General features: G+C 37.2%; 3 protein-coding genes across 4 annotated transcripts; 2 read left to right on the plus strand and 1 right to left on the minus strand.

Annotated features, from left to right (window-relative positions):
* Positions 1-142: 142 nt before the first annotated feature.
* LOC17895944 (cyclin-A2-4) lies at positions 143-3715 on the minus strand. 2 transcript variants are annotated; one of them, XM_023787767.1, is made up of 11 exons: positions 3576-3715; positions 2385-2730; positions 2061-2283; positions 1835-1971; positions 1663-1755; positions 1450-1583; positions 1215-1367; positions 1102-1138; positions 847-996; positions 600-734; positions 143-494 (listed from the first exon to the last, which is right to left on the minus strand). In XM_023787767.1, exons 2-11 carry the CDS (start codon positions 2658-2660, stop codon positions 435-437), a joined length of 1398 nt encoding a protein of 465 aa, XP_023643535.1. In that variant the 5' UTR covers positions 2661-2730; positions 3576-3715; the 3' UTR covers positions 143-434. The 2 variants fall into 2 exon arrangements, with proteins under 2 accessions (XP_023643535.1, XP_006300989.1); XM_006300927.2 differs by lacking the exon at positions 3576-3715 and having other exon boundaries at positions 2385-3448.
* Positions 3716-7115: 3400 nt separating this feature from the next.
* LOC17895814 (aromatic aminotransferase ISS1) lies at positions 7116-9513 on the plus strand. The gene is made up of 9 exons (XM_006300442.2): positions 7116-7223; positions 7327-7429; positions 7572-7619; positions 7772-7900; positions 8023-8082; positions 8169-8325; positions 8395-8560; positions 8638-8746; positions 8829-9513. Exons 2-9 carry the CDS (start codon positions 7367-7369, stop codon positions 9279-9281), a joined length of 1185 nt encoding a protein of 394 aa, XP_006300504.1. The 5' UTR covers positions 7116-7223; positions 7327-7366; the 3' UTR covers positions 9282-9513.
* Positions 9514-9741: 228 nt separating this feature from the next.
* LOC17894615 (katanin p60 ATPase-containing subunit A1) lies at positions 9742-12793 on the plus strand. Its single transcript, XM_006302076.2, has 7 exons — positions 9742-10101; positions 10419-10887; positions 11183-11380; positions 11556-11800; positions 11875-12033; positions 12123-12210; positions 12300-12793. The coding sequence occupies exons 1-7, from the start codon at positions 9974-9976 to the stop codon at positions 12579-12581; spliced, it is 1569 nt and encodes a 522-aa protein (XP_006302138.1). The 5' UTR covers positions 9742-9973; the 3' UTR covers positions 12582-12793.
* The last annotated feature ends 350 nt before the right edge of the window (positions 12794-13143 follow it).

The raw sequence follows: 13143 nt of genomic DNA on the forward strand, positions 1-13143 counted from the left end.
CTCTCTTGCCACATAATATGTGAGTCATATTTCCTCCCGTGGGATAATGTCTAATTAATGCTCTGTCTATCTCTCTGTCCATTTTTCTTTTTCTTTTTTGGTAACAAAGAAACCATAAAAATAAAACTATTCCCGTATGATACGACCAGAAAATATTGCCTGAATTTAATTAAAAAAGAAAAAGAAAAGAGAAATGTACAATCGATCCCACTTACAATTAAAAAACTCGTGTTACCGATCAGAACAAATCAGGTTTGGAAGAACCAAACAAAGTCTAAACTAAACCGGAATAAAACCGAATTCTAAGTAGTAATAGTCCGGTTACTTGGTATGATAAAACCGTGGAAAAGACACTCTTTTATTTGACAAGGATGAATGAGGACCGGACCTTCACTAATGTTGTTGTTACAGATGTTTTGTGTTATTATCGGCGGTTACGAGATGAATAGCTTCTCAGGTAGCTTTGCAGAACTGAATACCGCCACCGATTTGTACTGCAACATGCAAAAATATATGTTTTTAACACGAACCGACACAAACCAGACTTCTTCGTTCGGTTTGATAAAACCAAAACTGAGCTATAATAATAAAATCCTTACCTTCTCCTGTCTATACTTCATGCGTATAGAGTTTAAGGGGCAACCGTTGGTGTTCAGCTGTAGATCTTGCAAAGCGTGAACAGATGCTTTTAGATCGGATGCTTTGTACGTTGTGTAATGCTCAAGTGTTGGATTCTGTACCACAAAACAAGTATAAAGACCGTGGAGATTCAAGATTCGTGGGACAGAAGCGACCTGTGTCTTAATGAACAAATGAATGATTACTAAAAAAATATACTACACGGACCCAAGGGTGGCTTGACTGGTTCAATGTCCACTTGGCAAGAAAAACAGCCGAAGCAGCGATCACCGATGGAAGGAACTTCAAGAAAGGATAATCCATCAACGTCAATTCCGTCAGGTAATTCGCCAGATATTCCATTTCCAGACTTGGGTTCTGCATATCATCAGGTTACCAAAACAAGAAAGTTTCAATCTTTCTGCTTAATGTTTTATGATACACATTTGATCTCATATTACCAAATGATAAAATGCACTTTACCGGGTAAGAAGAAACTTGAGCTGCTCGAAGAAATCTCCTGCAAAGACCAAAACTTTGAATCACCAAACACACACACATATGATGAAAGCATTCGCATTGTCTAGTAAGATTACCTGAGGAATGTCTTTGAAGTGGGAGTGTAAATTTGAAAGCTAAAATGCTTCAGTACTTGGCTCTCCATTTCCACGACCTGATCTCTTGTGTAAGTGTTATCCGTTATGAAGCAGAACTCCTCAATGCGTGGCGCACATATTTCCTCATATTTTCTTCAATAAATTTCAAGAGAAACTCTTTTAGATCTTGATGAGACCTTAGAACTCTTTGATTAATAGGTGATGAGGAACTTACGAGGCAATGAGCATACAAGTGATGCCAAGCAATTGAAGTCTCTGTCTTTCCACGTAGTTTCCATGGAGAAACCAGTCTATGAGATACACTGTTAGGTAGAGAGTGTCAGGCACAAGTGTGTATTCCTCTGATACCTGAAATCTTGAGTTGTCAGAAGCAGACAAAAAGACTTCAACATTAAGCAACAAACAAACTGCTGGAAGTGATACTCACCTCTACAAGCCAATCAACCAGGATTCCCCGCATTGTCTGAGTCACATCTCTTTGTGTCCTCTCCATAAAATCAGCAACTGGTCTGCGTTTAAGCTGCTAAGTTGACAAGTCGTAAGGACCAAATGCTTCAAATTCATTATCGTAAAAGTATCGACATCAGAGGGATTGTTACCTCAGCAACACGCAGGTTGTAGTAAATATCAGGTGCATAGAGGCTACAGAGTAGAGGATCCTTGTCATCTAAATCAATATCAACGAATTTCGGGATACTTGCCACACTTGAACTTGCTCCATCACAACTTCTCTCAACTGTAAACCATTTGCAATAATAAAACTGCATCAGAAATGTTATAAATCACTCACACAAGTTTCAGCAACAGACCACTTGTAAACGTCACCTGTCCCAAGGGGTCTTGGAGGCAATCTGGAACTCGGCTTTGGGATAAAGCTATAAGATGCTTCGTTTGTGCCTAAGCTCGTGCCTGTACAACCAGACAAGCTTCCTCCTGCTGAATTTTCCACAACTTGTGCCTTTTCATCTGTAACTAGTGAAGTAGCCGAAGAAGATGCCACCTTGGAAGAACTCGCTCGTGCCTTCTTTATTTGCTTAGCATTGTCCACCTAAATGGAAAGAAGAAGCAACAATTGTGAGCAACACAAATACTTCTTGTAATAAAAAGTAGCAATTTTAAGAAGGAGCATTATATTGGATAGTTAATAACCGCAACACTGAAGCAACTTGTGTAAGAATTATCGCAGGTAACGTTAGTGATGTCCTTAAGAACAGCTCGCTTCTTAGGTGCATTGAGTTTCTTATCATCCGAGGCTGTTCTTTTAGACTTTGCTCTCAGAACCCGTCCCTGGTTCTGTGATGTAGAAGCAACTTCTGAAGATGTAATCAGCTTAGAAGAAGCACGCAGAGCAGAGGCAAGAGCACGAGTAATAGGGCGACCATGGAGCGGTATGGTGTTGCCAGAAACAGCATTCCCCTTCCCCATGATTGAAACCCCTTTAATACGATCTACCCCTTTTTGATGCTTGAGCCTTAGCACCACATAAGCTCTCGATCTGTGACAACAAAACAGAGAGATCTATATGTATATATAATACTGCAGATGGAAAGTGACCAATGCATATAAGATGTTTGGAGAAATTGTTTAGCCCAAAAAAAGAGAGGGTTGTTTATATGATCCTTCACGACCCGACCCAGAATTGCACCACACAATGTAAGTTCGTCGAACAAAAAATTAAAGTTTACAACTTTATAAAAGTGAAGAAGAAGTCGTCAGATTGAAAGTTGAAAGAACAAGTGATTGTGATTTACTTTATATTGACCCAAAAAAAAAACTGAAAAGCAGAAAAACCCTCTCAAGGCATCCTCAAAACTCAAAATCTTGGGAAAAAAGAAAAAGTCGCAGCAATTTAATAGCAAACACGGAGCGACTCTGCGCATAATTTGGAGAAATAAAATATAAAAAAAAAATTGAAGAGAGAAAAATATACACTAGTCAAGAGAGTAAAGTTTGGTTCTTTATATCATATGGTTTGTATTATGTAAATGATGATGTTGATCACATTAGAAATCGGAAAAAAAAAAAAAGAAGGAACTAAATAGTATCAAACTTAATCTCAGGAAAACGAAGAGACCCATGATTTAAAGCAGTAAGATCTCCCTCATGGATCCGTTGGTGAAAAAGGATTCAACTCACATTATTCTTGAATCCAAGAAAATCCGAGTGACCCATGAACCATTAGAACTTTTTTTTTTACTAAAAAGAAAGAAAAAAAAAAGGCAGCTTGAGAAGCAAAGAGAAAGTTTCAAGAAAGCATCCCAGAAAACCGCCTAAAAAAAAATGCAGGGGTCGTCGGCGTAAAACAAATATATCTAAAACGGAGAAGATGGGAGAACTTACGAGTAGGCTTCAGATAATTCTTCAAGAGGAAGAAGACGAAGAAAGAAAGAAGATTTGGGGGGAGAGATCGAGAGAGTAAATTGGGGTATAGAGTCAATTCGCTTTTTTTATGCAAAGGCACTGTCTCTCAGACTTTGAGTGAGCGGGATATACCACATTGGATTTAAAGATATGACTACTTGTCTTATTTTCTTTTTATTTTATTCCTCCTCTCATCTCATCACCTATTTATATACTCATTGACTGTTAGTTTGACCATGAAATTAGGGAGAAACTAAGAAATAACTAACACTAGTTTTATAAGTGATTTGTAGTTATGTACTAATTTTGTTTTGGTGATGTGATTTTTCTTTAGATTTTGGTAACTAATCATTTTCCTTAATCATCTGTTGCTATTTTGGGTTCTCTGTGTCTGTGTGTGTGTCTCGTCTTCTTTTCTCTCCATCATCCTCCTTAATTTTTTTGGTAACACTCTCTATTTAACCCTCTTGTAATTAATGACGATATCTGATGCATTTGTTCATTTTTCTTTCTTTCTTTCTTTCGTTCGAATGTTTTTTTCTTAATTAACTTACGACTTTTTCGTTACTATAGATTGAAAATTTAATTTTAATAGTTACGTTTTTCCAATATATTATTATGATAATAGTATTATTAATATGCACATTTATTTACATCGTTCAAATGCTCTGTTGTTATTTCTTCTTTTAATTAAAAAAAAAAAAAAATGTTACACTCTACAGAGTACTACAGACAGCGTGGCTATTCATCCAAAGGTTAATAGTAAGAAAAGGTTGATTGATTAAACTAAACAAACAGTCGACAAAAAAAAAAAAAAAAGATTAAACTAAACAAACATAACTCTCTCTATTCAAAGGTTTAGATTATAATACAAAAAGGCTCCTCCTGTTCAAATTTTTAAGATTTGAAGACGAAAGATTCCACCACTTATTTTTTTTTTCTTTTTGTAATGCTTAAGTTTAAACTTTTGAATTCCCTTATATATATATATATATAATTTTTCTATAAAATATAAAAACAAAAAAAAAAAGAAAACAAAGACCAAATGCACGTTTACCCCAGAATCAGTCTTGTGATTTTTATATATTTACGTTTCTCTGTATGTTTGCTTTTATAATATTCCCTAAAAGCTTATTTGGATGCATGCCACATGCTTAAACTAAAGGATCCATCCATAAATTCTATACACTAAGATTAGATCCTATTTTATACATTCTGTTTTTTTTTTTTGTGGTAGAACCGTAGAACATAAAAAAAAAAAAAAAAGAAGAATCCGTTTTATTTCTATTGGATTTGCTCCGTTTAAAAAGGCAAATGCAATTACATACACTTTAAAGATGCTCTCGTGCCTCGTGGTAGCTAGTCTCTATGTGTGTATTCTTGAGTATAAAGATAACAACATGCATGCGTATATTATGTGATAACACTCTTTTTATTTATTTATTTTGGTCATGTAAAACAAAACTTATATCTCTCAGCGGTTACTTTGACCAAATCTTATATTAAGAAATGAAAAACTTGTTCATTTAAATGTTCAAAAAACGTCCTATATATATATATATAAGTAGGAGTTATAAAACTAACATAAATTAATAAAACACTGTAATAGATCGATCTCATTGTTCTTTTGGATAGATTAGCTTTAAAAACAAAAATTGAAAAAAAAAAATATATATATATATATATATATATATAATGATAAGATGAATGTGATGATGCTTACTTACATCGGCAGGAGCCACTTAGAAAAAGAAAAGATACTTAGGAAATGAACAATAAACAAAAATGAAAGAGGTGGAATCTGCCATTTCAGGGCCATGTTATAATAATATGTTTACGACTTAATTAATATGATCGATTTGAAATGGACATGGAATTTGAAATAATGGTAAGATGTAGAATTTGGTGTTTCATTTTGAAAATGGGTGTTAAATTCTTTTTAAAAAAGATTAAAGTTGAGTGTATATTTTTTGCTAGTATATAAGTGAAACGGCAAAAAAATTGGTGAAAATGACGTTATAGTAAGTAAAAAAATAAAATAGATGTTACATGATAACCGAAGACACAAAATAAAAAGGTATCCTTATATAGAAATGTAATGGTGGAAGCACAAGACACGAGTAAACCATATTTAAAAGAGACACAGTGAGTGTGAGGAGCTATATAGAGAACCAACAAAATAGTACAACTTACTTACCACATGGGAGAGAGGAGGCTGGGAGTTACAGATTCAAAAAAAGCTAGCTACTGTAATACTAATAAATCTTGGATTTCAAAAATTTTTAAGTTAAAGAGAGCTAGATGATGATGTCTCATTGACTCCTATCGTATCGTATGGATCAGAACTATATATATATTTAATGTTTACTTTTGTTTTTATATGTAGAAGAAGAAGAGTAAGTGCGTTAAAGCTGTAAGTGTGAGAAAGACGTAACGAGAGAGAGAGAGAAAGGTCTTCGTGGACCAATATGCATAATAACGTTTTACGGTTTTATCCACCAACGACCCCTTCCTTTAGATCTGCGAGATTCATCAGTTTCAACTTTCAAACTATCAACAACACATATGCATATGATACTAATTAGAAAGAATAAAAACATACAGAAATAAGAGAATTTCCCAAAAATAAAATAAAATGTATATTTAACTTGTAACTAAGATTATACATCTGTTTCTATGGCTTTATATATAAACTAACTCTACTATACTGTAAACAAGGTTTGTTGGTTGAATATATACATATATATATATATATATATAATGCCATGTCTGGTTTGGTGTCCAAATAATTAGATAGAATTTTGAATACTCCCAACATTCCCACCACTGCCCCCATCCATACCATACCCACAAATATCTCATGTAAACATAATAGTATGGTAGTCATGCATGGCTTGTTTGGGTAATTTGATGCATGGATATTGGGCCGTAGAATATAATGTTCGTCTCTTTTAGGTGAAAAAAGTGTTTATTGAATGCAAAAAGGAAAAAAAGATAAAGGAAATGGGTAAATGGGTATATCCGTATATGGGCCTATTTTTTCTTAAAAAAAAAAATAATGTAATTGTAAAAGGGAATTGAAAAGAAAACAACAACCTCTGTACTCTACTCCCAATCAAAATAATTAAACGTCGTCTCATGAGTCCTTTCTCTCGATTCGGATGTGGAAAATTGAAGAGGGATGGATCAGAGCAGTGCAAGGGGAGTCTACACAAAACGAAGATTCTTCCTTATGAGAGAGTAGCAGCAGCACTTTATTAATGGGGTTTTCGTCTGCAAGAAATCATAAATAAAAAGCGAAATCAGCCAACCAAACTTGGAATCAATGCGACGAGATCATTCATACTACCAAAGGCAATGGCGTTACTCTCTTTCTTTTTTTTCTTTTTCGTTTTTAACTACTGTATGCATATCTATTAGTATTAATTATATTTATTAAAAAAAAAAAAATTGATACCTTTTTATATGATTAACTTTTTTTGTTTGTTGTTGTTGATGCGCAGAAGAAGAAAAAAAAAAACACATGAAAGTAAAAAAAAATAAAAAAAACCCAAGGGTTGGTGAAGTCTGAAGGAGAAGAAGACAAAAGATGATGAGGCGTGCTTAACGCTCATATCTCTCTTTTAGGTTTTTTTCGTCAACGATTGATTCCTCTTAAATTGAATTAGTAGGTGCTTTACTCATCACTTTGGAGGACCCCTAATTTCTTCTTCATTTTTCAATCTTTCAGGTCGATTTTGTTGGGTTTTGAGAGAGAGATATATATCGAAATGGGTGCCTTTGGGATGCTTTCAAGGAGAACTTTGGGTACGGACTTGCCCGTCATGACTCAGGTCTTACCTCGTACTTCTCCTTCCCTTTTCTTTTCATTTGTATCTCTGTGTCTCTGTGTTTTTTTTTCCCTTTATAACAAAAATAAAAAAATTAAATCTTTAGTGAACAACAGAAAAAAATGGTCTTGGGTTTTGCGTGCAGATTCGGAAATTAATGGCGGAAGTGTCGAACCCTATGTCTCTCGCTCAGGTTTGTCCTCTCTCCACAAAACAAAATATACTTGTTTTGGTTTGGGTTTCGTGATCTGTTCACAGTCGCGGATCAGATTTGTATCTGTTTAGTCTTCTCCTGATTCTCTTGCTCATGCAAACATAAAAATAATGTTTCATTTGGAGTTACAGGGAGTTGTGCATTGGCAGCCTCCTCAGAAGGCCTTAGACAAAGTTAAGGACCTTGTCTGGGATCCTACTGTTAGTTCTTATGGACCCGATGAGGGTCTTCCTGAGCTAAGAATGGCTCTTCAGACTAAGGTAATCCCTCGCCAAACCAAAACATACTTTCTTATAGCTGAGCAACCTTTGCCAATAATGTTCAACTTGTTTGCTTTGTGGTTTCACTTGAAACTTTTTAATCCATCTTTGCTACTCTGAAGCTGCGTGAAGAAAACAAGCTAACCAAATCAGATGTGATGGTTACTGCAGGTGCCAATCAGGTATACCTTACCTATGCGTTGCTACTTGCTAGGCTCTTCTTTCTTTCTCCCTCTAGTCTCAGTCTCTGTTTCCATATCAAGTGCAGGCGTTTGTGAATCTTGTTATTGCACTATGTGATGCCGGTGATTCTGTTGTCATGTTTGAGCCATACTACTTCAATTCCTACATGGCCTTTCAGATGACAGGAGTCACCAACATTATTGTTGGTCCTGGCCAGCCAGATACTCTCTACCCTGACGCAGGTACGTCCTTGCTTTTGAATCGCATTTTATTTTCAAATAGCTTCAAGTTGCGGCTTGTTTTTGTTCCAGACTGGTTGGAGAAGACACTCTCTGAGTCTAAACCGACTCCGAAAGTTGTGACTGTTGTGAATCCTGGTAACCCAAGCGGCACCTATGTCCCTGAACCTCTTCTTAAGAGGATTTCACAAATATGCAAAGATGCAGGGTGTTGGCTGATTGTAGATAACACTTACGAGTGAGTTTCTCCTTTTGATAAGCCTCATGACATCCAGATTGAATGTAGATTTGATCTGATGTTGTATAAAACCGCAGGTATTTCATGTATGATGGTTTAAAACATTGTTGCATTGAGGGAGACCATATTGTTAATGTCTTCTCCTTCTCAAAAACCTACGGCATGATGGGTTGGAGGCTTGGATACGTGAGTGCTCCATCCATTTCTATTGCAAACCAAACTGTTGTTTTGGAACACTATCTTATGGAACTTTTGATGGGACCTGCAGATAGCTTACTCAGAGAGATTAGATGGGTTTGCAACAGAGCTTGTGAAAATTCAAGACAACATCCCAATCTGTGCAGCCATAATCTCGCAGCGACTGGGTCTATACGCATTAGAGGAAGGTTCTGGGTGGATAACGGAGCGGGTAAAGGGTCTAGTGAAGAACCGGGAGATTGTGAAAGAGGCGCTTGAGCCGTTGGGGAAGGAGAACGTCAAGGGAGGAGAAGGAGCGATTTACCTGTGGGCAAAACTACCGGAGGGACACAGAGATGATTTCAAGGTGGTGCGGTGGCTGGCTCACCGCCATGGTGTGGTGGTGATCCCGGGGTGTGCAAGTGGGAGCCCAGGGTATATCCGGGTATCCTTTGGAGGGTTGAAGGAGGAAGAAATGGGAGCTGCGGCGGAGAGGCTGAGGAAAGGATTAGAGGAGCTGCTTCACCGTGGAATGGTGGAGTGAGATGCTCTTAGAAGATGTGGGTTACTTTGCGTTAAATGGAAGCTATCGATAGTTGTTTCTGAAAAAAAAAAATAATAATAAAAGAGTCTTGTTTGATGATTACTCAATGATCAATAGCTGATATCTTCTTTACAATAGTCATTTGTTACCAATTGGTTCATCCTATTGTTCCTTCACTTTGGTATTAGTCTGTATATACTCTTTACATATCCATTGAATATTTTTCTCTTCTTTTTTTTGAGTTTGATGATAGACGTTAGAACAGGGGAAATTAAGCATACACTAGTGAGACTAGGCGTTGTTATGTAAAATTTGATAATGTGGCCTTTAATTTGAAAATCAAAAAATTTTGTGAACCCACCAGAGCAGAGAATAAAGTTAATCGATGCTTTAGGCTTTTTATTTGGTTTATTACAAATTGGGCCGAATATGATATAGATCTCAAATTTGAATCGAACCCGAATAAGAGAGAGAGATTGTTGGGTAGCATTTGTGACGTGGCTTCCATCTCTCTTCTTCCACCGTTCCAACTTCGCCGACGGGTCGCATCTCCGAAATCTGGAGACGGAGGGAGAGAGAGAGAGAGAGAAAGAAGAGAAATTTGAGGGCTCCGAGATCCGAGCTCTCGCTTCGAAACCGGAGATTTTGTTTTGAAAGCGGCTATTTTGAGTAAAAGAGGTGAGAGGAAGCAAATGGTAGGTAGTAGTAATTCCTTGGCTGGTCTACAAGATCACTTGAAATTAGCGAGAGAATACGCACTAGAAGGATCCTATGACACATCTGTCATCTTCTTCGATGGCGCCATTGCTCAGATCAACAAGTAAGTAGCTCCGTTGTTCTCTTGAATCTTAAAATCTGTTTATATATATATAATCTTTTTAAAAATCACCCCTTCTTTTGCAATTTCGTCAAGCCCTAGATAGTTTGTTTTGTTCGTGTTCTATTGAATTGAAATGGGCTTACTTCCCATCATTTTACCCCTTGCAACAAAAGCTAGCATTTTTGCAATGTTTCGCGGCGTGACTATACTTAGAAACTGTATTGGTGAGAGAAAGAGTACACTCTTTATGTGCTGCATTATTCGGTGGTTCTGAAGCGATTATATATATATATATATATATATATATTCTATTTTAGGCATTTAAACACCCTTGATGATCCTTTGGCGCGGACGAAATGGATGAACGTCAAAAAAGCCATAATGGAAGAGACGGAAGTTGTTAAGCAATTGGATGCAGAGAGAAGAGCTTTTAAAGAAGCTCCTACTGGCCGTCGTGCTGCTTCTCCCCCCATCAATACCAAATCATCCTTTGTTTTTCAGCCTTTGGATGAGTATCCAACTTCATCCGGTGGTCCAATGGATGATCCTGATGTGTGGAGGCCTCCTACCCGTGATGTTACTACTAGAAGACCTGCGAGGTCTGCTCAAAGTGGTATGAGAAAATCACCTCAAGATGGGGCTTGGGCTCGTGCCCCTGCAACACGGACTGGTCCAGCTTCCCGCGGTGGAAGAGGTGGGGCTACTAGTAAGTCCGCTGCAGGTTCCCGTTCTTCCGCTGCCGGAAAGAAAGGAGCTGCCTCCAAATCTACCAAGGCAGATTCTACTGTAAGTTATATGTTTCTGCCTTTTGGGTACTGCAAATAGAGATGTTAGCTTGAAGTTTTTCAATGAGTCACGTATAGACTATGGCATTTCCGTTTCCATTACTTTTCTTTCGTAAAAAACATAATGTCTTGAAACTTCTAAGTTGATATGTTAGTAAGTTTGATGTATCAAATATCAAAAAATGTGGATAGAAATTTAAGATTGATATTTATGTATTCCTGGATTGATGTTGTGTCAGTAGTTTCCATCTATTGTCCCCAACTAATAGAACTTCTGGCCTCCTCATTGATATCAGAATGGCGATGCTGAAGACGGGAAGTCAAAAAGGGGACTGTATGAGGGTCCTGATGAGGATTTGGCTGCTATGCTTGAAAGGGATGTGTTGGACTCAACTCCTGGTGTCCGTTGGGATGATGTTGCAGGTTTGTCTGAAGCCAAGAGGCTGCTTGAGGAGGCAGTTGTCCTTCCTTTATGGATGCCCGAATACTTTCAGGTACTTTTGTTCGGTTTCTTGCGCTGCTAAATTTGGATTTTGTATCTTACTATCATAAGACGATGGAGCAACCATATAGAGTAGAATAAAACTGCCACTTCATGAATTCCGTACTCCTTATATTTATCTTCTAGATATGGAGGGTACTTAATTCGATTTTTTTTTTTTCCTTCAGGGTATTCGAAGACCGTGGAAAGGAGTTCTCATGTTTGGTCCTCCTGGGACAGGTAAAACTCTGTTGGCGAAAGCAGTTGCGACCGAGTGTGGTACCACCTTCTTCAACGTCTCGTCTGCTACATTAGCTTCAAAATGGCGCGGAGAGAGTGAGCGCATGGTCAGATGCCTGTTTGATCTAGCTAGGGCATATGCTCCAAGTACCATTTTTATTGATGAGATCGACTCTCTCTGCAATTCTCGGGGGTAAACTTTCTCACAACACTGATATCTCAATACCGAATTGAATGTATGTGTAATTGGTAGAGGGTATGATGCAGGGGTTCTGGAGAGCATGAATCGTCAAGAAGGGTGAAATCGGAACTCCTAGTGCAAGTAGATGGAGTGAGCAATACAGCGACAAATGAAGACGGTAGTCGCAAGATAGTAATGGTATTGGCAGCCACCAACTTCCCATGGGACATAGATGAAGCTCTCAGGTTTCGATGTTCTTCTGAGTTAATTCTGTCTTTCGACTTGGTTCAAGTATAATGAAACTGCTGACTGTTGAGCTGATGTTGTTGCGCAGGAGGAGGCTGGAAAAACGTATATATATCCCACTTCCAGATTTCGAAAGTCGCAAGGCTCTTATCAATATAAATCTGAGAACAGTTGAGGTGAGTTGGGAAATACATTGTTAAAAAAGAATGCGCAAAAATCGGTCGGGCTGGTGGTTGATGGAAAATGAGTGTTGGTCACATTTCAGGTGGCGAGTGATGTTAACATTGAAGATGTGGCTCGGAGAACGGAAGGGTACAGTGGAGACGATCTGACAAACGTGTGCAGGGACGCGTCAATGAACGGGATGAGGCGTAAGATAGCGGGGAAAACGAGGGATGAGATAAAGAACATGTCGAAGGATGATATCTCAAATGATCCAGTGGCGATGTGTGATTTCGAAGAGGCCATAAGGAAAGTGCAACCGAGTGTGTCTTCTTCTGATATCGAGAAACACGAGAAGTGGCTCTCTGAGTTTGGATCGGCTTAATTTATTTTAAAAAAAAAACGCTCTCCTTTTATGTTTTTTTGTTCACTAATCAATCACTAGTGTGTGTGCCTTTTCTTGTGTTTGTTTATTATATATCATTATATTATTATTTGCCAGTCATTTTAATTTTATCTATATTCTCTTGTACGTGTTTCTTCGTATATTTCTAAACCTCTAATGGAATTAATGCATTGTATTGTATTTTCCTTCTGTTTCTTTTGGGTTCCTAGTAAAGAAGTTTTTTTTTGTTTTCATATTTAAAACCTCTAAAGGAAATATATTTTAAGATTCCGACAAGGCTTAATTTGTAGTATTATTTCTACATGAGATCGAAATATCTCTCATTTCTGATTAATATTTAACATCGATAAAAGAAAGTAGATGCATTATCACTCGAAAGACCTATCTACTAATTCCCTCGATCTCCAAAATTTGCCAGAAATTTTCGTGTTTCCTCATATATATAAAGTATATGTTTTGACATTGGAAAATGTCATTTTAACCTCTTTTGATATATCATCTTAAACTACTCGGAGCCTTCTAGGCTACTAGCTATATAGCT

The sequence above is a fragment of the Capsella rubella genome, unplaced genomic scaffold (genome assembly GCF_000375325.1).
Source record: "Capsella rubella cultivar Monte Gargano unplaced genomic scaffold, Caprub1_0 scaffold_2, whole genome shotgun sequence".
In the NCBI taxonomy this organism is placed as follows: domain Eukaryota; kingdom Viridiplantae; phylum Streptophyta; class Magnoliopsida; order Brassicales; family Brassicaceae; genus Capsella; species Capsella rubella.